This window comes from Ceratotherium simum, chromosome 4 (assembly GCF_057802395.1).
Source record: "Ceratotherium simum simum isolate JZ-2026a chromosome 4, ASM5780239v1, whole genome shotgun sequence".
NCBI classification, from domain to species: Eukaryota; Metazoa; Chordata; class Mammalia; order Perissodactyla; family Rhinocerotidae; genus Ceratotherium; species Ceratotherium simum.
This window is the reverse complement of record NC_141903.1, coordinates 77,848,281-77,872,743: the sequence shown is the minus strand read 5'-3', so window position 1 is coordinate 77,872,743 and position 24,463 is coordinate 77,848,281. Positions and strand designations below refer to the sequence as shown.

Sequence of the window (24,463 nt, the reverse complement as noted above, 5' to 3'; positions counted from 1 at the left end):
TCTAGATGTCTCTCATAGGGAGTCTTTTTGCTTTTGATATTCTGCCTTTCTTATATTCAGTACAGTCTAAAAACAAAGATAAACATCTCAGGTGTAGGCATGATGTCACTTTACATTGATTTCTTTTAAAACAAGCTCTTCTTCATGTGTGAGAGTACTTCTAAACACTGGGAATATTAGTACATACTGTTGTTTCATACTTGGCATAAAATCGAGATTTCGTATTCCTGGCTAGCAGGCTGTCTGATCTAGCCTGTCTGGTGTCTCTCTGACCCTTTTCCTACCACTGTCCTCCTCTCTGCCTAGCCATCATGGCCTCCTTGTTCCCTCAGGTGTTTTCCTCTGCTGGTTTCCCTGGCTGGAACCATCTGTTCCCCAAGTCTTTGCATGGATGGCTTCCTAATTTTATCCACATCTCTGCTCAAATGTGACTTCCCCAAGAGGTCATGCATGCTTACCCTGTGTAGACCGGCCACCTCCCTCCTCCATGTACTGTCGGTCACTGTTTCCTCTACTCAGCTTCATTTTTTTATGTCACTTGTCACTACCTGAGATTATATATTACCTTATTTGTTTACTTATGTTTTGTGTTTTTCTCCCTTAGAAAGTAAGTTCCATGCAGGCAGAAACTTTGACTAGTTCATCATGGTATCTCCTGTTGTCTAACCATGTCTGGCTTATAGTCGGCACTCAATAAATAGTTGTAGAATGAATGAATAAATTCAGAGTGAAATTTTGAAAATGTACCCTCTCTCTGTAGCTTCTTTTTTTTTTTTTTTTTTTTTTTAAGATTTTATTTATTTATTTTTCCCCCCAAAGCCCCAGTAGATAGTTGTGTGTCATAGCTGCACATCCTTCTAGTTGCTGTATGTGGGACGCGGCCTCAGCATGGCCGGAGAAGCAGCGCGTCGGTGGGAGCCCGGGATCCGAACCCGGGTCGCCAGCAGTGGAGCGCGCTCACTTAACCACCAAGCCACGGGGCCGGCCCTCTCTGTAGCTTCTGAAACCAGAAATGCCTTTACTACGTACCCTGAGGATTCACTTTTTTATGAATATATGTATTTTATGAATATATATATACGTATAAATACAAATGCCTGTGTGTGTAATTTTTTAAAATTGAAGATGCAGATTCAAACTCCTGCTTTGCCATTTATGTGTTATGTGGACTTACAGATTGTTCATTTCTCAATTTCTTCACTATAAAAGGGGAAATATTGATGATACTTTAAATGAGATCGTGGGTGTTGAATACTGAGTACATCCTGGTCATAGTAATCACTTGCTAAATGATGGCTGCTACTATTATTTTTTTTTATACTTACTGCTTCCACCAATACCACCACCAGTGACTGAGGTTAATAGGAGACTAAAGCAGTTGCTCTCATTTGGTGCCTTGATTTTTAAAATATGGGTTCCCCCAGTCAACAGACTAGATAGCAAAATGATTATTGATGTGGTCAGCAGGAAAATTAAGCATCTTTCCTACCTCTAAAATAAGAGCAGGGGGCTGGCACGGTGGCATAGTGGTTAAGTTTGCACGCTCCTCTTCAGCAGGCCAGGGTTCGCTGGATCAGATCCCGGGCATGAACCTACGCACTGTTCATCAAGCCATGGTGTGGCAGTATCCCACATACAAAGTGGAGGAAGATTGGCACAGATGTTAGCTCAGTGACAGTCTTCCTCAAGCAACAAAGAGGAAGATTGGCAACAAATGTTAGCTCAGGGCCAATCTTCCTCATCAAAATAAATAAATAAATAAATAAGAGCCAAGTAGGAAGTGGGCTAAAAGGTTAAATAGATTACAAAGTTCAACATCTTTAAGTTGATTGTAAAACTTAATACCTATAAAATGTAGCTTTTCAATAAAATTGACATTTTCCAGAATATAGAAAAAGGGATATTAAAATATTTAATTTATTTAAAAAAAAACAAAACCATGTTTCTTAATTTAAACAGGATGCAGATTATAAACCAGTGCCACTGAGAACAGGAGAAGGTGAGGATTATATGCTGGCCTTGAAACAGGAGTTGAGAGAAACTATGAAAAGAATGCCTTATTTCATGGAAACACCTGAAGAAAAACAAGGTGTGTATTGAACTCTTTGATTATATGGTTCCATGTATACAGACAAAACAATGTTTTGGCATAAGATATATGGTCCTTTAATGCTGAATGATTTGATTCAATCACAAATTAACTACCTTGAAAAAGCATATTTGTGTTGATTTAATAGAAAATATATTTTAAACTTTTTGATATTATTTAAATTACCTTTCACAATAGAAGTTTTATATGTTCAGTGAAAATTATGAAAAATAGAAAAATACTTTAAAAATGAAAACACCTATAATACTTATGTCTAGAGAACTAATTTTAATATTTTATTGTATATTCTAGATTTTTTCTTTTGTATGTGTATTCTTTTTACAAAATAGGATTCGTATTACTTTTTCTCTATTACTATACGTTTTCACTCAATAGTATATTGTTAGCATTTTACTTAGTATTCTCAGAAAATATGATTTTTTAATGACTATGTGGTATTCCATTGTGTGGATAGAACATTATTAATTGTAACTAGTTCCCTGCTATTAGATTTAAGGTTTTTTCTAGTTTTTTTGCTCATATATATGAAACTGTGATTACTATCCTTATACATAAACCTTTATGCAGTTCTGATTATTTAATATTTTGGTTAAAATTTTTAAAAGCCTTGACTATATTTTGGCTTACCATTTATGTATCAGATATAATAGAAAATATAAACCATGTATTCACTGCTTACACCAAGGATAGAGAGGAGAAATTACAGTTGAAGGCTTGACAGTCTCAGATTGGAAGTGGGAAGTGGTTTTAGAGGAAAGGAGCTCATTCCTAAGTAGTTATTTAGCACAGTAGAACTATATTGATTTTCAGTTTCTGCCCTTGAATGTTGAAATTAGAGAGATCGATATCATCCTTCAGTTCTCAAAACAACATCATTAAAACATGAGAAATTCACATGGTATCATTTCATTCTATTAGTATTAAAAATGCATTCCATTTTCCCTCTCTCTAAAAGACTTAGAGTTGGCTAAGAGTCAACGAATGTCTTAGTTAGTTATATTACATGTGCTTGTAATTATAAGAAGCATTTTAGACAAATTCACTTAATTTTTCAAGGCATAGCTGCTTGAAGTTATATAATAGTTTGATAAGAGATATTTTTACCTCAAAAATACTGAATTTTTTTATTTTCGTAATTATGTTGCATACTTTTATATATTTGAGTTCAAAAATGAAATTAAAGCTCATTTTAAAAAGTAAGACTAAATTAACTAGTAAATATTCATTCTTATTTGAGAAAATAGTAGTGTAGAGTATATTTTAGTCTTTTTAAAATTACTCTTTTCTCTAGATTATAGGACAGATTTATTTAACTAAATGTGGTTATTATTAAAGCACATGTCTAATTTAAAAGTATATCATATCATTAAAGCATTTATGTGAGTCTTTTAGACGGGGGCACTAAGAACATAATTTCATTGCTGGTTTCTGGGAGTGGTTGGCTTGTACCTGGATCAAGAGACTCTGTCTTTGATAACTGCACAATACGTATTTAAAAACATAAGGAATCTTTTGCTTCTGTTTCCTTCAGAAGAAAACTCTTGTATAGGATTTTCCAAATTCATACAAGTACATTCTCCTTGAAGTCTTCATGTTTACCTCTCTTTCCTAATATAATGTATTTTAAAAAACTATGGTTGAAAAGAAAGGGTTTTTAAAAATATATTATATACATACATATGTGTGTATATAGCTTAATATATACTACATAGATGCGTATATACATATATATACACACACACACACACACACACACACGTGAAATGTTTATATAATATACACACCATGAATGAAAAAGAATCGGCCAGACTAAATAGAAGTATGCAACTGTCAGAGGGAGCCTATTCTAGATAGTGTTACATCGCTCACCAGCTTTCTACCATCACTTGCCACCTAGGTGCTTTGAGAGAAACTTGCAAACTAATGTAAAGAACTAAATCAGAAGAGACTGGGGCAAGCAAATAGGGTAGGAGATCTCAAGACTTCCTGATAATCAAGTGGCTGGTGGCTCAGGGCATTGAGATTTGTCACAAAGATTTGAGGGCGCAGATAAACATATTTCATGTTGTGGTGTCTTCAAGGTTTGTTATAATGTTTTCAGGCAAAATTATAGCAATGATTGGTATTGCTTTTACAATGAAATTTACTATTTTTATAAACAAGGAAAAACACTAATGGATATTATTATTTTAATGAATTTTAGCTGCAAGGGTACATAGAGAACATCTGGTCCAGTGGTTCCCAGCTCAGGTTCCTGAACCACTGGGCTCCTCTGAGGTAGAAACAGGAGTGACAGTGGTGGTGGTTCTGTAAGCCATTTTCAGAACTTCAAAAGCTTAATGGAAATTATATATTTACCTGCAAATGGCCTTAAGACCTGTTATTGAATAAATGGAGTTTGTTTGGTTTATTAACTCGCAATATACCATCAGAGTCCATGAGACCCTATTTTAATTTTTGAGTTTCTTTTTGAGCGGTTCTTACTGTATGTAATAATTGATATTCATAACTTTTATTTTTTCATAAAAAATCTTCCAAAGAACAAAGAGAATTTACTTTAAAAAAGAAAGAAAACCCATTTTATCTTAGCATTACCGTATCAGCCCATTGGACCCTTTTATAAGTCTAAAATACATTTTGGAATCTTAGTGATCTTATTTTTCCTGCATGTTGAAACATTTTGCTGTTTCATCATCAAATATATTATTTCATCATTATTCATCAATTATTCCCCACTCTGCTGAAAAGACTAAAACATTTAAAAAATTGAAGAATGATGAAATTGCACACAAAGATGGTGCAATATTGAAATAAATCATCACTATTACTTCATCCTTTAGTTTTCCTGTTGTGTTGCCCAAAGTATTACACTAATTTTTTTTTTTTTTTTAAAGATTTTATTTATTCATTTTTTTCCCCCCAAAGCCCCAGTAGATAGTTGCATGTCATAGGTTCACATCCTTCTAGTTGCTGTACGTGGGACTGGGCCTCGCGTTGGACGGAGAAGTGGTGCCTCGGGGCGCGCCCGGGATCCGAACCCGGGCCGCCAGCATCAGAGCGTGCGCACTTAACCGCTAAGCCACGGAGCCGGCCCTACACTAATTTTTAAGACGATACAAAAGAAGTCCAGAGAGGCTCTTTTTTATTTGGATTTTATTTATTTATTTATTTTTCCCCCAAAGCCCCAGTAGATAGTTGTATGTCATAGCTGCACATCCTTCTAGTTGACATATGTGGGATGCGGCCTCAGTATGGCCGGAGAAGCGGTGTGTCGGTGTGCGCCCGGGATCCGAACCCCGGGCCGCCAGCAGTGGAGCGCGCGCACCAACCGCCAAGCCACGGGGCCGGCCCAGAGAGGCTCTTGTCTTTGTAGTTAGGATAAAAAGGAAATACGATATTCTCATACAGTTAATCTTTGAAAAGCACCTCATCACGTAATATTTCTGGAACATCTTGTTTGCTAAAATGACGTGACGATTTTTTCTTTTTTTATGATGGTTATCTACCAAAATTTATTTGATGTAGTTTGTAACTGGACAAATGCCGAAGGCAAAGACAGAGACAACGATGATTGAAAGGAAATAGATTATGTAGAAATGAAACAGTTTATTGGATTGATCATATGAATTGGTCATTATAAATTTAATAATGAAAATGTTTTACAATTATAGACCAAAGAAGATGGCTGGGCCATTCTCTCTTCAACCAAAGTGTGAGCCATCAAAGTTTTTAAAAGTATTACATTATGATGATGCAAGTACAAGAAGAAGAATTGGAAGTAATGATAAGCTAGAACCAGTTAGAGACGTATTTGTCATCTAGAGTCATTTGGATGGTGCAAGTGCAAGAAGAAAAACCAGAAGTCATAAGTGAGAATTTATTAACGGTGTATTTGAAATCTGAAATCAGGATATGTGAAATGCGTATATTCAGGGTTTTTCATGACAAACCTAGAATGCACAGTTGATGCACAGTTAGCTACATCAAGGGACACTGCTTCTTTGGGGTAAATATACCTTCAAAACCAGAAAAATAGTGGAATATAAATTTGAGTTAATTTCTTATTAAAATTTCCAATAGTTTTATTTCTTTTTATTTATTTATTTTTTTTAATAATTTTATTTATTTTTTTTTTTCCCCCAAAGCCCCAGTAGATAGTTGTATGTCATAGCTGCACATCCTTCTAGTTGCTGTATGTGGGATGTGGCCTCAGCACGGCTGGAGAAGCGGTGCGTCAGTGTGCGCCCGGGATCCAAACCCGGGCCGCCAGCAGCGGAGCGCACGCACTTAACCGCTAAGCCATGGGGCCGGCCCTGTTTTCTTTCTTTTTAGATGACAGCTTTATTGAGATAAAATTCAGATACATAAAATTTGCTTTTTAAAGTATACAATTCAGTGGCTTTTAATGTAGTCACAGAATTGTGCAACCAACACTACTATCTAATATTTAGAACCTTTTCATCATCCTAAAAAGAAACCTATTAGTTTCACTCCCCATTCTCCCCCCACCCCCAGCCCAGGAACCCCTAATCTGCTTGTCTCTAGTGATTTGTCTGTTCTGGACATTTCGTATAAATGGAATCATAATATGTCTTCTTTTATGACTGGCTTCTTTCACTTAGCATGTTTTCAGGGTTCAGCCATGGTATAGCATGTATCAGTGCTTCGTTTCTTTTTATGGCTGAATAATATTCCATTGTATGTTTATACTACATTTTGTTTATTCATTCATCAGTTAATGGACATTTGATTCAGTTCCACTTTGGGGCTATCATGAATAATGCTGCAATGAACATTCGTGTACATTTTTGTGTGGACATATGTCATTTCTATTGGGTATATATCTTGGGTCATATGGCAATTCTACATTTAACATTTTGAGGAACTGCCAAACTGTTTTCTAAAGTGGTTGTGCCATTTTACATTACCAACAATGTATGAGGGGTCCAGTTTCTCCATATCCTTGTCAACACTTGTTATTGTCTTTTTGGTTCTAGCCGTCCTACTGGATATAAAGTGGTATCTGATTGTGCTTTCGATTTGAATTTCCCTAATGACTGATGATGTTGAGCATCTTACCATGTGCTTTTTGTCCATGTACATCTTTTTTTGGAGAAATGTCTGTTCAAATCCTTTGCCTCTTTTTAATTGGCTTTCAGTAGTTGGTTTTCAGTATATCTTATTCTTCTGTAAATTATTTGAAAGTAACCTAAAAATATAAAAAATGGTTCATTGGATCCAGATAATAAATGGTAATAACTGTTTTTCTTGGTATACTGAGGGTTAATATTTTCAAAATATGGAATCTGTTTTAGAGAAAATTTTTGAATGCAAATGCTGGGAATCTCTCATTTATGCTGACTTCTCTTTACAGATGAAAAACTTGAGAGCAAGATTGAAGTTAAACAGTTAAATACCTAGAAAAGCCTGGTCTTTGATCTACTATTTATTTTAGTTATTTTTGTCTAACACCACGGCCTTAGTATTATTTGGAAGCATTTTCTTAACGTGGAAGAAAAATCAGTACATATTTGGGCCTTGATTGTTATACTTTCATCTTTTGTATTACCTTCCCTTTTTCATGGCTATACTCTTAAATTACTTTTTACAGTGAACCATGTTTTTAAGCTATTGCATAATGGTGTTACTTGCCAGCTTGTGCTGTTGGGAAAGGGTTTGGGCACTCATTGAGGGAGTTTCTTGTGGCAAAGTGGGCAAAGCAGAAGCAAGAGCCACAGTGCTGGCTCTCCCATTTTTGGCAAGCTCAGAAGGTCCCTGCTGAGCTCCCAGTAGTTGTATGGAAGGCTTGCAGCTTGCTCATTCATGCTGCATCAAGTCCAACCTTGCCTGCTCCTAGCTGCTTCCCCATTCCCCTCCCCAAGGGGTTGTGAAAAGTAGCTCATTGAGAAGCCTAACTGAATGTGTGTATTAAGCACTGGAGGCAAGCAAACAGCCCTCCAGCCCCACTTAGGTACTTAACACATCCCAGTTACACAGGTTTAAAGATTGGGAGCTGGAGGCCAGTGTCACAAGAAGAAAATAGAAGACGCTGAATAGAAGACGCTGAGTAGACCTCCGTGTCCTTATATATAAGTGGCTTCCTTACCTGGCTTTGGGCTTTTGTGAATATTCCCAGAGATGAGTCAGGTTGTCTGATTCTGAGAACCATAATCAGAGTTTAGGGCTCTGCTCACCCCCGCCATGCATACCCAGCTGCTTCTTGCCACTTGCTTAAACATGTCATGCTCACTGAACTTTTCCATACGTGTTCAGGAACACAAGTGTAGGAGACTCCCTGTATGTGAAATAAAAGATGTTATCTAGTGTTTTCAATTATTTTAAAAGTGGCTTAAATTCAGTTTTATTCTTGATTTTTTCTAATGAACTTTTTTTCTTTTTTTCTAGATATTGAAAGATATAGTAAAAGATATATGAAGGTGTACAAGGAAGAGTGGATACCAGGTCATTATAAAAATGAAAATGTTAAAATAATTTTTAAAGACTACTCCCCACCCCATATTTTTTTAGGACATATTTTCTATATTCACCATAAGAAAATAGAGTCTGGCTCTTTTCCTGTAATTAATTAGTAATATATATCTTCCAAAAACTAAGATGAAAAGATTTTTATACTGTTAGAAGGACGAGTTGAAGTGTTTTTGTGGAAGTTCTTAAAGTGATTTTTTCTAACAGATTTTTATAAAAGATTTTTTGGATTTTTTATAAAATCCAAACCTATTTGGATTTTCCATTTTCATTTGCCACAATCTCAGTTTTCATCTGTAGTACCAGTACTCACTCTGTGCTTCTGAATGGTTATATAGCTTTTGAGGAGAAAACAAGCCTGGTTTTAAGAGTGTGTTAAGCCAAGCTAATGGATCTTCCTTTCTTTCAAGCAGACATAGACTATTTTTAGTTGTTAAGATGCCTTTTCAACAGAACCATAGCTAAGAGAGGTTTTTTTCACCATTCACAAATTTGCCTTTGATACAGACAAGGTGGACGGAGCTAGAGATCTCATGAGCTCATTCACTTTGCAGATAAAAAACAATTGCCACAGAAATGAAGTGACCTGTCAGGGCGACTTGGGCAGTACTACTAGAACCCAGGTCTCCCCATTTTAACTCACTTTTCTTTGACATCCTGTCCTTGCTGTTTTATAGAAACTGCCTTTATGTAAAAGCAAAAACAGCATTTACAGCATTATTGCTTTCACGGGTTATAGTGCTTTCTTCAGTGTTGATGGTTGAGAGGGTTGTGTCCCCCTGGAAACACTCCTCAGATCTCTCATTTCTTCCACTTCATAAATATTCATTCCTAAATGATTCTCTTTATGTACTTTCTGATGATCATCTGTGAGTCATTTAGAAAAACAGAAATATATTCCAAGAAAAATTTATTAGTTCAGGTAAAATAGCTTGAGATATAAATGTTTTCTACAAAATACACTGACTTTTTTTAATTAGACAGTATTTTTTTTTTTTTTTTTTTAAAGATTTTATTTATTTCCCCCTCCCCCAAAGCCCCAGCAGATAGCCGTATGTCATAGCTGCACATCCCTCTAGTTGCTGTACGTGGGACACAGCCTCAGCATGGCCGGAGAAGCGGCGCGTCGGTGCACATGTGCGCCCGGGATCCGAACCCGGGCCGCCAGCAGCGGAGTGCACGCACTTAACCGCTAAGCCACGGGGCCGGCCCTAGACAGTATTTTTTAATTCACTTTTATGTTGCTTCATTTTTCTGATTAACTCTATGCTTAAAAATTAGAAGAAAGTGACAAATTAGAGGAATCGTTTAGCTACTGCAGGCAGAATCATTTATTGGAGGGAATTTACTTTTCCACAGCTATTTATATTTTTAATTTTAAAGTTTTCAGATAATTATCAAAATTGTTTATTTAATTTTGCGTATATTGGGATTGTGGTCACATACTTTAACTTTTGGGAAAAAAATCCTTTATTTCATAAGAAACACGATATCAACTACAGAAAACTTACAAAATACAGAATAATCAAATAATGAATAATACTTAAGAAAAACAGCAATAATCCTAACACCCACAAAGAATTACTGTAATATTTTCTTCCCAATCTAGAGCTTTCTCTGAACAAATATTATATGTATAAAAAGCTTTATATGTTAGGTTTATTTTTTTAATTGAATTCTATATATATTGTTTTAGAAACTTTTTTTATTTAATAGTATTTATGAATAACTTTTCATTTCCATAAATATTTTCTACATCATTATTCTTGTTATAAAAATTTCTGTATTTAAAATTTATTATATAAATACTATATAGCTGTTCAAAGAGTGTTGTAAAAATTTTATAGCACTGTTTCAAAGCTATTTTAATGAACTTTTTTTACTCATAGGAGAAAATATATCACTGTTATATTTTGATTCCCAGGCTAAATCTATACAGTCAGATACTAAGAAATTTTATTTTTATTGCATTAGCAACTGTCGTGTTCTTTAAATAGTTATGTCCAGTGCCACTGATTCCTAGAGGAAACTGCAATTTTTATATTTCTTCTTTTGTGCACCCAGATTGGAGAAGACTCCCAAGAGAGATGATGCCAACGAAAAAATGCAAAAAAGGTACATTGACTAACATAATAGTAATCCAGATAAGAAAAGGTTATTGCTTAAATTCTATCTAATATGGAATTGTCAACCTGAAGTTACACTCAATGTTCTGAATACTTTTTCTTAAAATATGTTTGGCATTTTGATTATTTTGTTAAAACTTTGTTTTAATTGACTTTGTTTTTGTTTGTTTAGTTGTTTTTCTTTATTTATGGAATTTTGATGTGCTAGAAAAGACTTTTCAACTATGTAGACATTTTCATTTGCATATTAAAATTTTTTTACTGGTTATACTGGCTATATTTTAAGTTTTTAACTAAAACATTCAGATTTGGTAAACATCTGGAGCTAGTAAAATTTGGGAACTGGTAGAATAGAACTATATATTATACATAAAATACCAAAGTGAAAGTTTCTATTGTGTTGTTCTTTTGGTTTTTTTTGTTTTGTTTTGTTTTTAAAAATTTTATTTAGTTATTTTTTTCCCCCAAAGCCCTAGTAGATAGTTGTATGTCATAGTTGCACATCCTTCTAGTTGCCGGATGTGGGACGTGGCCTCAGCATGGCGGGAGAAGCGGTGTGTTGGTGCGCACCCGGGATCCGAACCCAGGCCGCCAGCAGCAGAGCGCGCGCACTTAACTGCTAAGCCATGGGGCCGGCGCATGTATTGTTCTTTTGTAATTCCACTGAGCAAATAGTTGCTAGGCTTCTACTGTTGCCAGACACTGTGCTCAGAAGAAAAAAACAGTGAGCAAAGTGGGAATAATCCTTGACTTCATAGAGTTTACAGTCAAATGGAGTAAAAACATTAAACAAAAACACACTGTCCTCATTGGGAAGTCAGGGAAGGGTTCTTTGAGGAAAATGGAATTACAGTCCAGATTGAAGGATAAGTAGGAGTTTACTAATATGAGGTTGGAGGAGGGATGTTGGAGAAAGACCGGGTTTGTGAGGGAAAAATCATGGGTTCAGTTGAAAGATGGAATTTAAGTTTCCTTTGAGATATACAAATAGAAATGTTGAACATGCTGTTGGATACAGAGGGATGGAGCTCAGAATGGAGATAGTAGTCATCAGCATAGGTGTTATAATTGAGATTGTGAGAAAGGATGAGATTGTTTGGGTTGAAATTAGAGAATTAAAAGAAATAAGAGCCTAAGCCTGAGCTTGGAGGAATGCCCAAATTTAATGGGCTGGTGGAGGAAATTGAATCAGCAAAGAAAGGAGATGGGAAGGGAAAAGAGGAGAACCAGAAGAGAGTGGAGTTACAGATGCAAGAATGTACAGAAGTGAAGAGTATTTTAGAAAGTGGTCAACAATGTGAAAGGATATTAAACAATGCTGCTGAGAGGTCAAGCAAGCTAAACTGGAAAATGTAAACTAATTTTTGACATGGCGATCATTGTTGATGTCAGTGAGAGCTTTTTACAAGATTCGTAGAGGGGGAATCCGGATTGAGTGGGTTAAACAGTAAATGGGAGTTTAGGAAATGGAGACAGCTAGCATAGATGAGTCTTTGGAGAATTTTGCTACAAAGAATGAAGAGAGAAAAAGGAAGTAGCCAGAAAGATTAAGAACAATGGAGTTAGCAACTAAGAGAAGAGGTTTCGCCCTACCTCTCTCTTGTTTTTTTCAGGCCTTGTTTTTTGTTTGTTAATTTTATTTTTTTAGAGCAGTTTTAGGTTCACAGCAAAATTAAGCAGAAAGTACAGAGATTTCTTATACATTCCCTGCCCCCCCCCACATGCATAACCTCCCCCTTTATCAACATCCCCCACCAGCGTGGTACCTTGGTTACAATCAATGAACCTACATTGACACATCATTATTACACAGAGTCCAAAGTTCACCTTAGGGCTCACTGTTTATGTTGTACATTGTGTGGGTTTTGACAAATGTATAATGACATGTATTCACCATTATAGTATCATTTAGAGTACTTTCACTGCCCTAAAAATCCTCTGTGCTGTGCCTATTCATCCTTTCCTCCTCCTAACCCCTGGCAACCACTGATTTTTTTTTACAACTCCATAGTTTTGCCTTTTCCAGAATGTCATATAGTTGGAATCATACAGGATGTAACCTTTTCAGATTGGCTTCTTTCACTTAGTAATATGCATTTAAGTTTCCTTCATGACTTTTCATGGCTTGATAGCTCATTTCTTTTTAGCATTGAGTAATATTCCGTTGTCTAGATGTACCACAGTTCATCTATTCACCTACTGAAGGACATCTTGATTGCTTCCAAGTTTTGGCAATTATGAATAAAGCTGCTGTAATCATCTGTTTTTGTGTGGACATAAGTTTCCAACTCCTTTGAGTAAATACCAAGAAGCATGATTACTGGATTATATGGTAAGAGTATGTTTAGTTTTGTAAGAAACCACCAAACTGTCTTCCAAAGTGGCTGTAGCATTTTGCATCCCCGTCAGCAATGTATGAGAGTTCCTGTTGCTCCATATCCTTGTCAGCATTTGGTGTTGTCAGTGTTCTGGCCATAGAATAGGTGTGTAGTGGTATCTCATTATTGTTTTAATTTGCATTTCCCTGATGACGTATGATGTGGAGCATGTTTTTATATGCTCACATGCCATTTGTATATCTTGTTTGACAAAATGTCTGTTAAGGTCTTTGGCCCATTTTTAATTGGATTTTTTTTTGTTTTTATTATTGAGTTGTAAGAGTTTGTATATTTTGGATAATAGTCTGTATGGAAAACACTCCTGTGTGTTTCTCCTTTACTTTCATACTACTACCGCATTCACAACGCTTCTGACACCAGATGTGTGGAGTATTTTTTTCCCACACCAAGCAGTTCTCTCCAGCACCAGCTGGGTGTCTTACAATTCAATTCAGTTCTAACATTAACCGGAGTTAGCACAGACCCCACAGGTTAAGGGCTCAGTCCCATGAGACTGCTCCCCACTTCAGATGTCAGTCACAAGTAGTAGGTCTCCAACAAACTTCTGTCTGACTTGGCTACAGATTGGAGGTTCCCGTGACCCACCCACCCCAACCCCACCCCGCCTTGGATTTGTTGCTAGAACAGTTAGCTAGAACTCAAGGAAACACTTACTTATGTTTACCAATTTATTATATAACAAAGGATATAATAAAGGATGCAGATGAACAGTCATATACAGAGATACATAGGGCAAAGTCTGGAAGAGTCCCCAGCACAGGAACTTCTGTCTCCGTGGCGTGGGGATATGCCACCTTCCCAGTATGTGGATGTATTCACCAACCTGAAAACTCACCGAACCCCGTACTTTTAGAATTTTTATGGAGGCTTCATCGCATAGGCATGATCAATCATTAACTCAGTTTCCAGCGCCTCTCCCCTTTCCCGGGGGATGGGAGATGGGGCTGAAAGTTCCAGACTTCTGATCATGGCTTGATCTACCTGGTGACCAGCCCTCATCCTGAAGCTATCCAGTAGCACACCAAAAGTCTCCTCCTTAGAATAAAAGATACTTCTGTCACCCGGTAAATTCCAAGGGATTTAGGAGCTCTGTCAAAGGGTCAAAGACAAAATATTAGAACAAAGGGTGCTCCTAGTGCCTTTATCATGTAGGAAATCACAAAAGTTTTAAGAGTTCTGTGCCAAGAACCAGGAGCAGAGACCATTATGTATTTTTTCTATTATTTCACACACTCCTTTAACAGGTATATTTTTTGCAAATATTTTCTCCCAGTCTGTGTCTTGTTTTCTCCTTCTCTTGACACTGTCTTTCACAGAACAGATATTTTTACTTTTAATGAAGCCCGGCTTATCAATTCTTTCTTTCATGGATTGTGCCTTTGGTGTTGCATCCAAAAAGTCATCACCAAACTCAAGGTCATCTAGATTTTCTCCTATGTTATCTTTTAGGAGTTTTATAGTTTTGTGTTTTACATTTAGGTCTGTGATCCATTTTGAGTTATATTTTGTGATGGGTGTAGGGTCTGTCTAGATCCATTTTTTTGTATATGAAAATCCAGTTGTTCCAGCACCATTTGTTGAAAAGACTATCTTTTCTTCATTGTATTGCCTCTGCTCCTTTTTCTGTATTTTTATGGGTCTATTTCTCAGTTCTGTTCTATTCCATTGATCTATGTGTTTATTCTTTCACCTATACCACACTGTCTTGATTACTATAGCTTTATAGTATGTTTTAAAGTTGGGTAATGTCAGTCCTCCAACTGTGTTCTTTCTTTCAATATTGTGTTGGCTGTTCTGGGTCTTTTGCCTCTGGATATACACATAAGAATCAGTTTGTCAATATCTGCAAAATAACTTTCTAGGATTTTGATTGAGATTGCATTGAATCTATAGATCAAGTTAGGAAGAACTGATATTTTGACAATATTGAGTCTTCCTATCCATGAACATGGAATATCTTTCCATTTATTTAGTTCTTGGATTTCGTTCATCAGAGTTTTGTAGTTTTCCTCATATAGATCGTGCACATATTTTATTAGATTTGTGTCTAAGTATTTCATTTTGGGAGTGCTAATGTAAATGGTATTGTGTTTTTAATTTCAAATTCCACTTGTTCATTGTTGGTATATAGGAAAGCTCTTGACTTTTGTGTATTAACCTTGCATCCTGCAGCCTTTCTGTAATTGCTTATTAGTTCCAGGAGTTTTTTTGGCGGATTCTTTCAGATTTTCTATACAGATGATCATGTCATCTATGAACAAAGACAGTTTTATTTCTTCCATCCCTATCTGTATGCCTTTCTTTTTTTTTTTTTTGGTGAGGAAGATTAGCCCTGAGCTAAGATCCATTGCCAATCCTCCTCTTTTTGCTGAGGAAGATTGGCCCTGGTCTAACATCCGTGCCCATTTTCCTCTACTTTATATGCTGGACGCCTGCCACAGCATGGCTTGATAGGCGGTGCCTAGGTCCGCGCCCAGGATCCAAACTGCAAACCCCAGGCCGCCGAAGCAGAGCGCCTGAACTTAACCACTACGCCACTGGGCCAGCCCTGAATACCTTTTATAGCCTTTTCTTTTTTATTTTATTTTATTTATTTATTTTTTTATATATTTTTTTTTCCCCCAAAGCCTCAATAGATAGTTGTATGTCATAGCTGCACATCCTTCTAGTTGCTGTATGTGGGACGCGGCCTCAGCATGGCCGGAGAAGCGGTGCATCAGTGCGCGCCTGGGATCCGAACCCGGACCCCCAGTAGCGGAGCGCGAGCACTTAATGGCTAAACCATGGGGCCGGCCCTAGCCTTTTCTTATCTTATTCATTTGCTAGGGCTTCCAGTACAATGTTGAAAAGCAGTGGTGAAAGGGACTTTCTTGCCTTGTTCCTGATCTTAGTGGGAAAGTGTCAGATTTTTCACCATTAAGTATGATGTCGAGGGGCCTGCCCCGTCGCGTAGCAGTTGAGTGCGCAGGCTCCGATGATGGTGGCCTGGGTTTGTATCCCGGGCATGCACCAATGCACCGCTTGTCAGGCCATGCTGTGGCAGCGTCCCATATAAAGTGGAGGAAGACAGGCATGGATGTTAGCCCAGGGCCAGCCTTCCTCAGCAAAAAAACAGGAGGATTGGCATGGATGTTAGCTCAGGGCTAATCTTCCTCACAAAAAACAAAGAAACAAACAAAAAACAAAAGTATGATGTTGAGTTTTTCGCCATTAAGTATGATGTAACTATAGGGGTTTTTGTAGATATTCTTTATCAAGTTGAAGAAGTTCCCCTCTATTCCTAGTTTACTAAGAATTTTTATCATGAATGGCTGTTTGATTTTGTCAGATGTTTTTTCTGCATCTATTGATATGATCATGTGATTTTTCCTCTAGCATGTTGGTGTGATGGATTACATGAATTGATTTGGGGATGTTGAACCAGGCTTACATACCTAGGATAAATCCCAGTTGGTCGAGGTGTATAGTTCTTTCTATACATTGTTGGATTGGACTTGAGAACATTTTGTTGAGGACTTTTGCATCTATATTCATGAGCAATATCAGGCTTTAGTTTTCTTTTTGTAATATTTGTCTGGTTTTGATATTAGGGTAATGCTGGCCTCATAGAATGAGTTAGGAAGTATTCCCTCTGCTTCTGTCTTCTGAAAGATATCCTTCTCCCCTTTTTAACAGCTTTTTGAGATATAATTGACATACAATAAAATGTACGCATTTTAAATGTACAATTTGGTAAGTTTTGCATATGTATTTAAAGTGGAAGTATTTTTGTTTTATTTCAAAGTTACGATTTATAAGAATATTTATTGATTTTGTACAGATTATTATATGTTGAGATATGATGGTTTATCTGCTGTCCCCTTTATACTCTTGGCTTTTATTTGGCAAATATATTATTTTCACAATAAAATAACGTGTATGAATGATATTGGTCATGTTTTAGTGGATCACAAATTTGTAGCTGACTTTAAAGAGCTGAAAAGAATGATTTGGAAGAATTAATTTTTTCAAACACATCCTGTTGATGGCTCATCCCTGGAATCTCATATACACGTTGATCCTTAGTAAAGGCTTCCACTGCACCTGGATTTCCATTGGTTAAAAAACCAAACAACAACAAATCTTTCTTTTTCCATTCTGCTCTAATATTTTTTCTTGCATATTGTGTAATTTTTGTGTTTTATTCCTGATAAGTCTGTAACTCTCTCTTTTGTTAAAATGGCCTCCACTGATTTACATGAAAGTAAACAATATCAACAGAGCCAAAGGCTGAAAAAGTTTGTTTCTCAAAGAACCAGCTACTGGCGGGTATTGAAAGAAAGAAAAAAATTCAAATATATGCATATATTTGGCTAAGATGGAAAAAAAAATTCATGTTACTGTTTTGGGGTTAAAACAATCTTTTAACAAATTTTGTTAATTTGATACTTCTCCCTCAATTATACTTATAAAGATTAGGCATTGTATAAAACCACACAATAATACATAGCAAAAAATACTGAGTGGACTTGAATATGCGACTGACTTTCTTGGTTAGGAGATTAGTAATTTTTAATAAGTTTATTTATCTGACCATGTTTGATAATATCCATTTAACAGACTTATATGTTATGAAATTTAAATAATTTGATAAAAGCTCCTTAGAGGAAAATACTTCATCATGTGAGTAAATTAGATTCTTAGCTAATGTTTTCTGACATCAATATTATAATATATATTGAGATCTTGTTCATATATGATACTATATTTTATGTGTTGTAGTTCAGATTAAACAGTCTTTACCCTCAAGGGGGCCAGAGAAAGTTACCCGTCATTAAATCTAACTATTACTTTTGTTTGAGTAAAACCTCACTAATAAATATGTTTGGGAGTTCTGAACTCAGTGACTCCCTGAGGGGCAGTTTGGTATAACACAGTAAATTGTAATTCCATCAGTTATGGGTCATCCACCACAATCTAAAAATTTCTTCTTCTGTAGGTTAAATGTTAATCTTTAACAAAATTACATCTTTCTGAGCCATATTTTCCTCTATTACCAAGTAATTTCTAGGTATTTAGTTTGATTTGGGGAAAGAACCATAACACTTTTTGATCACAATGGGACAACTTTATAGTATATCACAATGTTTTGGTAACTGACTGACAGGATCTATACGTGAAATAATTCTCTATTACCTGCAGTTTCAGAATAGCCTCAAAATACAATATTTTTGATATGGCTTAAAAATTGTGTATCCCAAAGCCATTAAAACATTTTATTTATATTGCTTTGAGATTTCAGATTCATATGATGAGTGTGTTCCGTTTTACCATTTTAATCTTCATTCCAAAGGTAGTGCTATGTTGTGCTGAATATAACCTCTTTCTCATCTCTTTAACCATTGGCAAATGCATATTTATTCCGCACTTGTTTTTTATTTTCCAAACCTGGTAAAATTGCCCTGGTTAAAATTCCTGATCAGTGAACAGGAAGCAGTGCAGATGCTGCATTCGTGAGAGCCTTTCCGCTGGTCCCCTAGTGCTTCTACACATTCTTTCAGCTTTAGCCCTAATGACATTAATTAATCTGGCTGCAGCCTTAGAAAATATCCTGTTAAGTGATTATCATTTACTCCTCATCATGGAAAATTGGTGAGGTGTGCTGATTTGTTTATTCTTTAAGAAAATTAATTCAGTCTGCAAATGATGTGACTGCCTGGTATGACATAGCACTATGCTATACAGCACATTAAAAGGCAGAGAAATATAATACACAGTTGCTCTTATAGAAAAATGTATTCACAGTAGTTTTCCTTCAGCAGGCCCCAAATCCAAAAAGGCAAAAGAGGCAGGCAAAGGCACTTCACTCACTAATACTGCAGATGTATTGAAAAAAATCGAGGTAAGGTTTTCTTCTTTACTCGAAGATCAAATTGAAAAAATGTCTTACCTCCTTTTGCCTTCTTCACCCTTTCCACCTTCTCTCACTTTTTAATAACATGTGGGTTTGGCAGAACCCAGCCCAGCACACAGGGTTACTGGAAAGGTGTGAATGTTGTTGGTTGGGAGTTATGGGGACTCCATCCTGTCTTTCTCTGCCACTCACCTGTCAACTTCCCTCACCTTCTATCACCTGCTTCCTTTTCCACTGTCTCCCTGTTTTCCTCTTGAGTTTGAATTATGCATGGGAAGGAAACATGTAAGAATACCTAAAATGTATTTCTCTTAAAAACCTCTCATTTTGTTTTCTCCTATTGTTGTATATGTACTTTCTAATGCTTTTTTGCTATCTCATGTTAAGTGTAGAAGATTCTATTGAGGGAAAACCATATCTTATGGAACTTATTTTTATATCTTCATTTTTTTAATATTTCAAAAATAAAAAGTAAAATTCAAAAGGTTAATAAAGTGAAATTTTGCCCTCCCATCCCTGTTCCTAGCCATCCAGCTCTCCTCCTGTAGACAGTCAGTTTTACCAGTTTATTATGTATCCTTCCAGAAATATTTTATGTCTAGCAAATACAGATTTTTTCTTTTTCTTTTTAATGACGAAAGGTAGCATATTATACTTTTTTACATTTTCATTTTATCACTTAAAATATCTTGGAGATGGTCCATGTCAGTCTGTATAGAGTTGCCTCATTCTTTTTTTTGGCTGTAATGTAAGAATGAACTATAATTTATTTAATCAATACTCTATTGGTGGACATTATGTTTCATCTAGTGTTTCACTTAATAAACAATGCTGCAGTGAGTTCATGTTAAGTATGTCATTTCACATATGTAGGGTAGATTGCTAGAAGTGGGTTTGTTGGGTCAGTTCTTATGTGTATTGTATAATATGGATAAATATGGACAGATCACTCTCCATGGAGGTTATACCAATTTATTCCCACTATCAATCCATGTATCACCTTGCATTGATGGGGATGATGATGATGATGATGATGATGATGATGATGATGATAGCAGCAAGCAATTATTGAGAACTTACTATGTACCAGGCTCTTTGATGAGCCAGTTAAATACATTATGTCCTTGCGACTTCATAACAACAGAGATTGGTATTATTATTCCTTACGTACAGATGAGGAAGTCCAGGCGTTAAAACTTTCCTTGCCTAGCCAAGTTGGCACAGCTACTTGGTAACAGAAACTCATATTTTTGTTATTTTATTTTTTGATCAGTACTTGAGCTGGAGATAACATGTCTGAAAATAAAGCCAGAAGGATTGTTGAAGGAATAGCAATAACTGTCTGGTTTAACTTGGTGGCGTGATGGATGGGGTTGTAGAACTAGCCAGCTTGTATTGATTGAACACAGATGCTGACTGTTCTTAGAGCTTCCTGGCAAGAAGTTGCTAAGATGACATGTGCTATAAGGAAGATTGATCTGGACCTCTGGATGTCGTTTCTCATCAGAACAAGTTGTGTTTCCTTATTCCCTACATTTAAACACCTTTTCAGTATACACGCTGTTAAAACTGGAGTTTTAAATCTAGAAATCCTAATGAGTTAGCAGTTGTAATAGAGCAAACTTAGCTTCCAGATGACTCTGTTATTGTTCATTTCTTCACAAAAGCAGTTTGATTATAATAAAACTTCTGTGGATGGAGAGAGAGTGACATACAGTCAGATCTCATGATTAATGTGTGAATAGTCAGACAGCAGTAAACTAGTATTTAGCTGCTTATTTCTGCATAACATATGGGAGGCTCTTTCTATAAGGTGGCCGTATAGTATTTAAGCTAGAACTGTTCCCTGTCTGTAAATTACCTGCTTTCAAACTGTTTTCACATTATATTATTCACATTATTCTTAAAACAAGTCTGTAAAGTAATAGGGGTAAATAGTTAAATCTCACAGAAGAGAAAATGGAGGCTACTTGGTAGAGGAACCAAACCGGTAGCTTAACGTGGCTCTGAGGTCATTTTTTTAAATTGCATAAATCTGCTCTTTGTTAACCAATTTAGGTATTTTATGGGTTTGATTTAGGTCTATGTGGTAGAAATAGAGTTGGGCTTATTAAAATAAAGATGTTTGAGGTGGCAGTAGTGGAAATGAAGACTTCCTAATCCCCACGTAGCACTGAATGAATTCTGTATTTTAAAAATATTTTTATAAACTGGTTTAAATAATTCTATTGCTGATTATGAAATAATAACTAATAGCATGATTTTTCAGATATAGTGTGTACCTTGCACAGAGTTAAATAAATATAACATTACAATTCCCTTTTAACTACACAAACTTATGGGTTTTGGCCTTTTTTTCTGTGGTTTGATTAAAATAGAAAAGAAAAAATTCCATATATTAGTTAATGTTAACATAACATCATTATGTGTGTGTGTGTGTGTGTGTGTGTGTGTGTGTGTATTTACAGACACTTCAAAAGATCTATAAACACTATTTTGTTTGCTTGCAGTTTTCCAAAGGGATTGCCAGTTGGAAAAATTGCACATATTATATTGTGGTAATAACTCATATAAGGCATCATGGGACAGTATGAAGATAAATGATCTTACGTCTATTGCCTTGGTCTTACTTGTTCTGCCTGAGTGGGATGAGGTGACAGGAAAGGTGGAGTTTGAATGTAGTCTTTCTATTGCCTTTGATGTCCTTAAATTCAAATTTGAATGTAATTAAAGGGATTTTAAAAAATAAATATTTAAGAACCAATAAAGGAATAGCTAAGTTGGAGTCTTCAAATACAAAATGTGTTTTCTCTCTGTGTATAATCTACAAAGTAAATATCTTATAATAGGATGGAGTATTTGCAGATTTATGAATTAGTGTTCTGATTACTGTTTAAGAATAATCAATCACATCTTAGCTAAAGTGATCTTATGCCTTAATTATGAGTATTAATATGTGAAATTAATGCTTTAGTCACTTCCTAGAAAACTTGTGAAATTCTATCACTTGTGCAAATTAGGCATAGAACAATTTAGTGAATGAATAGTGATAGTAATGAAAACAGGTCACTTTTTATCAAATGGAAAAAATTGGTAGTCATAATAGAAATATAAAGATGTAATTTTAAAGTTAAATTTGTGTGTTTTGAGACGGTAGCATGGCAGTTTTAACAGGGTAGATAAGTGGACCCATCAAGCAATCAAAGCTGTTCTAACTTTGCATCTCTCCTGTGCCTCCAATGCTTAACAGTGGCTAATAAATGCTAATGTTGATTGTGGTTTGAGTTTTCATCTTTCTTCTCAACCTACCAGATAAATTAAGAAAAAATTCCTGGAAATAGAAAGTAAATAATGAAGGAGAAAAGAGATAAGGCCATGGATAATCTGCAAGTAGGATAATTCACCTTGAGATGACTCAATATTAATTGTTTTAAACTATTTCACCTATGGACTAAAACATTGCCACTTTGAAATGTTACCGTTATAGTCTCTTTTCTCCTTTTATGTTAGAAGGAAAACAAAATAACACACTGAAAGTTCTTCTCCATAACTGAATCAACTCAATATTTTAGAAGGAGGTAGGATAGAAATCATAAAAATAAAGCATTGTGCATTAGAGCTGATACTGAGCATTACCTGAGACCCAACTGTGAAGTGACAATATCAAAGAAAATACTAGTGTACTGATGACAGGACGTTGAGTTCCTCCTTTCTGGAGTTAGCTCAGTTTCCTAGTGGTGGCCTGGAGGCATTGGTAAGGGAGGATTAGAATGAGGTGGTAGGTAACTGTGTTCTCTTGAGGCTGAGCAGGGAGGTCAAAGTCTAGTGGTTTCCATTTAAATTAATGAAGCTCATTTATACCAGGAATTGGAAAAGAGAGGTGATGGTGAAAAATCAGATGAGGAAAATGAAGAGAAAGAAGGAAGCAAAGAGAAAGGTAAAGAAGGCGAGGAGGAGGAGGAAGATGATGCTGCAGAACAAGAAGAATACGACGAAGAAGAGCAAGAAGAGGTAATGGTCTGTTAGGGGAGGGTAGCAATGTTACTGAGCTTAGGCATTATCTAATAAGGAATCAAGTGTATGGTGTATAATTAAAATGAACAAACAAACAAACACCAAGTTGATGGGAACCAGGGGTATATTATTATCCTTGGCATCAGTTCCTTGGTATCAAGAGAATTATTATATCATTGAAATCATAATGATGCCAAATTGAACAGAGGAGGTAAAAGTAACCTGATAGGCAACTTTGTAAGTGAAAGTCCACAAATTAAGGAAATTGATGAGATTAGTTAATTAAAATTTATCTACATAAATTTTTAAGTCACAGCAATTAAGGTAATTAAGGGCTTACTCATGTAGGTCTGAGGGGGAAATCCCTGCAATACCATCATGTTTCAAATCCCGAAGTGCACGTGGAGACTATCAGTGAAGGTTTCTAATCCAGCCTCAAGTATCTAAGTGAGTCAGGACTCAGTGTTTTGGATTTGGGATTTCCAACTTTTAGAAACATGGTGAATTTCAAAGTAAGCTGGAGTCAATGAAGATATATTTGAGCAGGGTAGCTTTGTTCACGGCTCTTTGGGACTTGGTAGACACCTCATGCAGTAACTCTAGGCTGAGAGTTTCTTCTCCATTCCAGTGGCCTTTGTTTCACTCCGTTTCAGCTTCGCACACCACACTCTGAATCTTCTCCTGAAACTGTTCCAACTGTGAAATTTTTATTATATGCTTTAATTATTTTGCATTGAATTATGGATTCTTTTGAAATTATATTGGTGTAAAGAGAGAAATATGGATCCATCTTTGTCTGTTTCCAAATGGCTAGCCTGCTGCTAACCTCATTTATTGAATAATTTGCTTTCTTCATTCATTTGAAGTTCTCCTTTATCAGTTATTAGATTCCCACATCTACTTAGATGTATTTCTGGACTCTGTTCCATTGATCTGTTTCTGAACCATCACTCTGCTGTTCCAATTAATAGAAGCTTCTGGTTATTTGTTAATATTTTTAGGCGTGTTACTCTTCTTTTTGAGAATTTTCCTGAGTATTCTTTGCTTATTCTTCCAGATAAATTTTAACTCCAAACATTTTAAAATTAAACGTATCACATTTGTCTCCAACTTTCTCTCCAGATCACTCACTTGTTTATTCCTGCAGGCTGACATGATTGAGACTGCCAGACCTTGATCCTCTATTTCTACTTTGTTGGTTCCCTGTCTCAATTTCCTTCCCTAAGGAGCCTAGACCCCTGCTCACCCTTCAACTTCTTTCTTGCCATTACTCTTATCCCTTGTCCTCCCAGCACACACTCTAGACCAAACCAACTTTGATCAATTCCACTGTCTCCCCCTTTTCCCCCCCAAACCTGCCTATTGAGCTTTTCTGAGGAATCACAGAAACTCATGCCACTAAAAAAGCACTAGCCCCGTTTTGCTGGCTAACACA

General features: G+C 36.0%; 1 protein-coding gene across 5 annotated transcripts in view; it reads left to right on the top strand.

The window, feature by feature from the left end:
- POLR3G (RNA polymerase III subunit G) overlaps positions 1-24,463 on the top strand; it is a 40,434-nt gene that overhangs the window by 9,192 nt on the left and 6,779 nt on the right. For 2 of the 5 annotated variants that reach the window (XM_014797298.2, XM_087430063.1), the window contains exons 3-7: positions 1,960-2,089; positions 8,516-8,572; positions 10,661-10,711; positions 18,920-19,002; positions 22,879-23,025. In XM_014797298.2, the coding sequence (XP_014652784.1) occupies positions 1,960-2,089; positions 8,516-8,572; positions 10,661-10,711; positions 18,920-19,002; positions 22,879-23,025 (468 nt within the window). The remainder of the gene's footprint in view (positions 1-1,959; positions 2,090-8,515; positions 8,573-10,660; positions 10,712-18,919; positions 19,003-22,878; positions 23,026-24,463) is intronic. The other 3 variants (XM_087430064.1, XM_087430066.1, XM_087430065.1) reach the window with 3 other exon arrangements.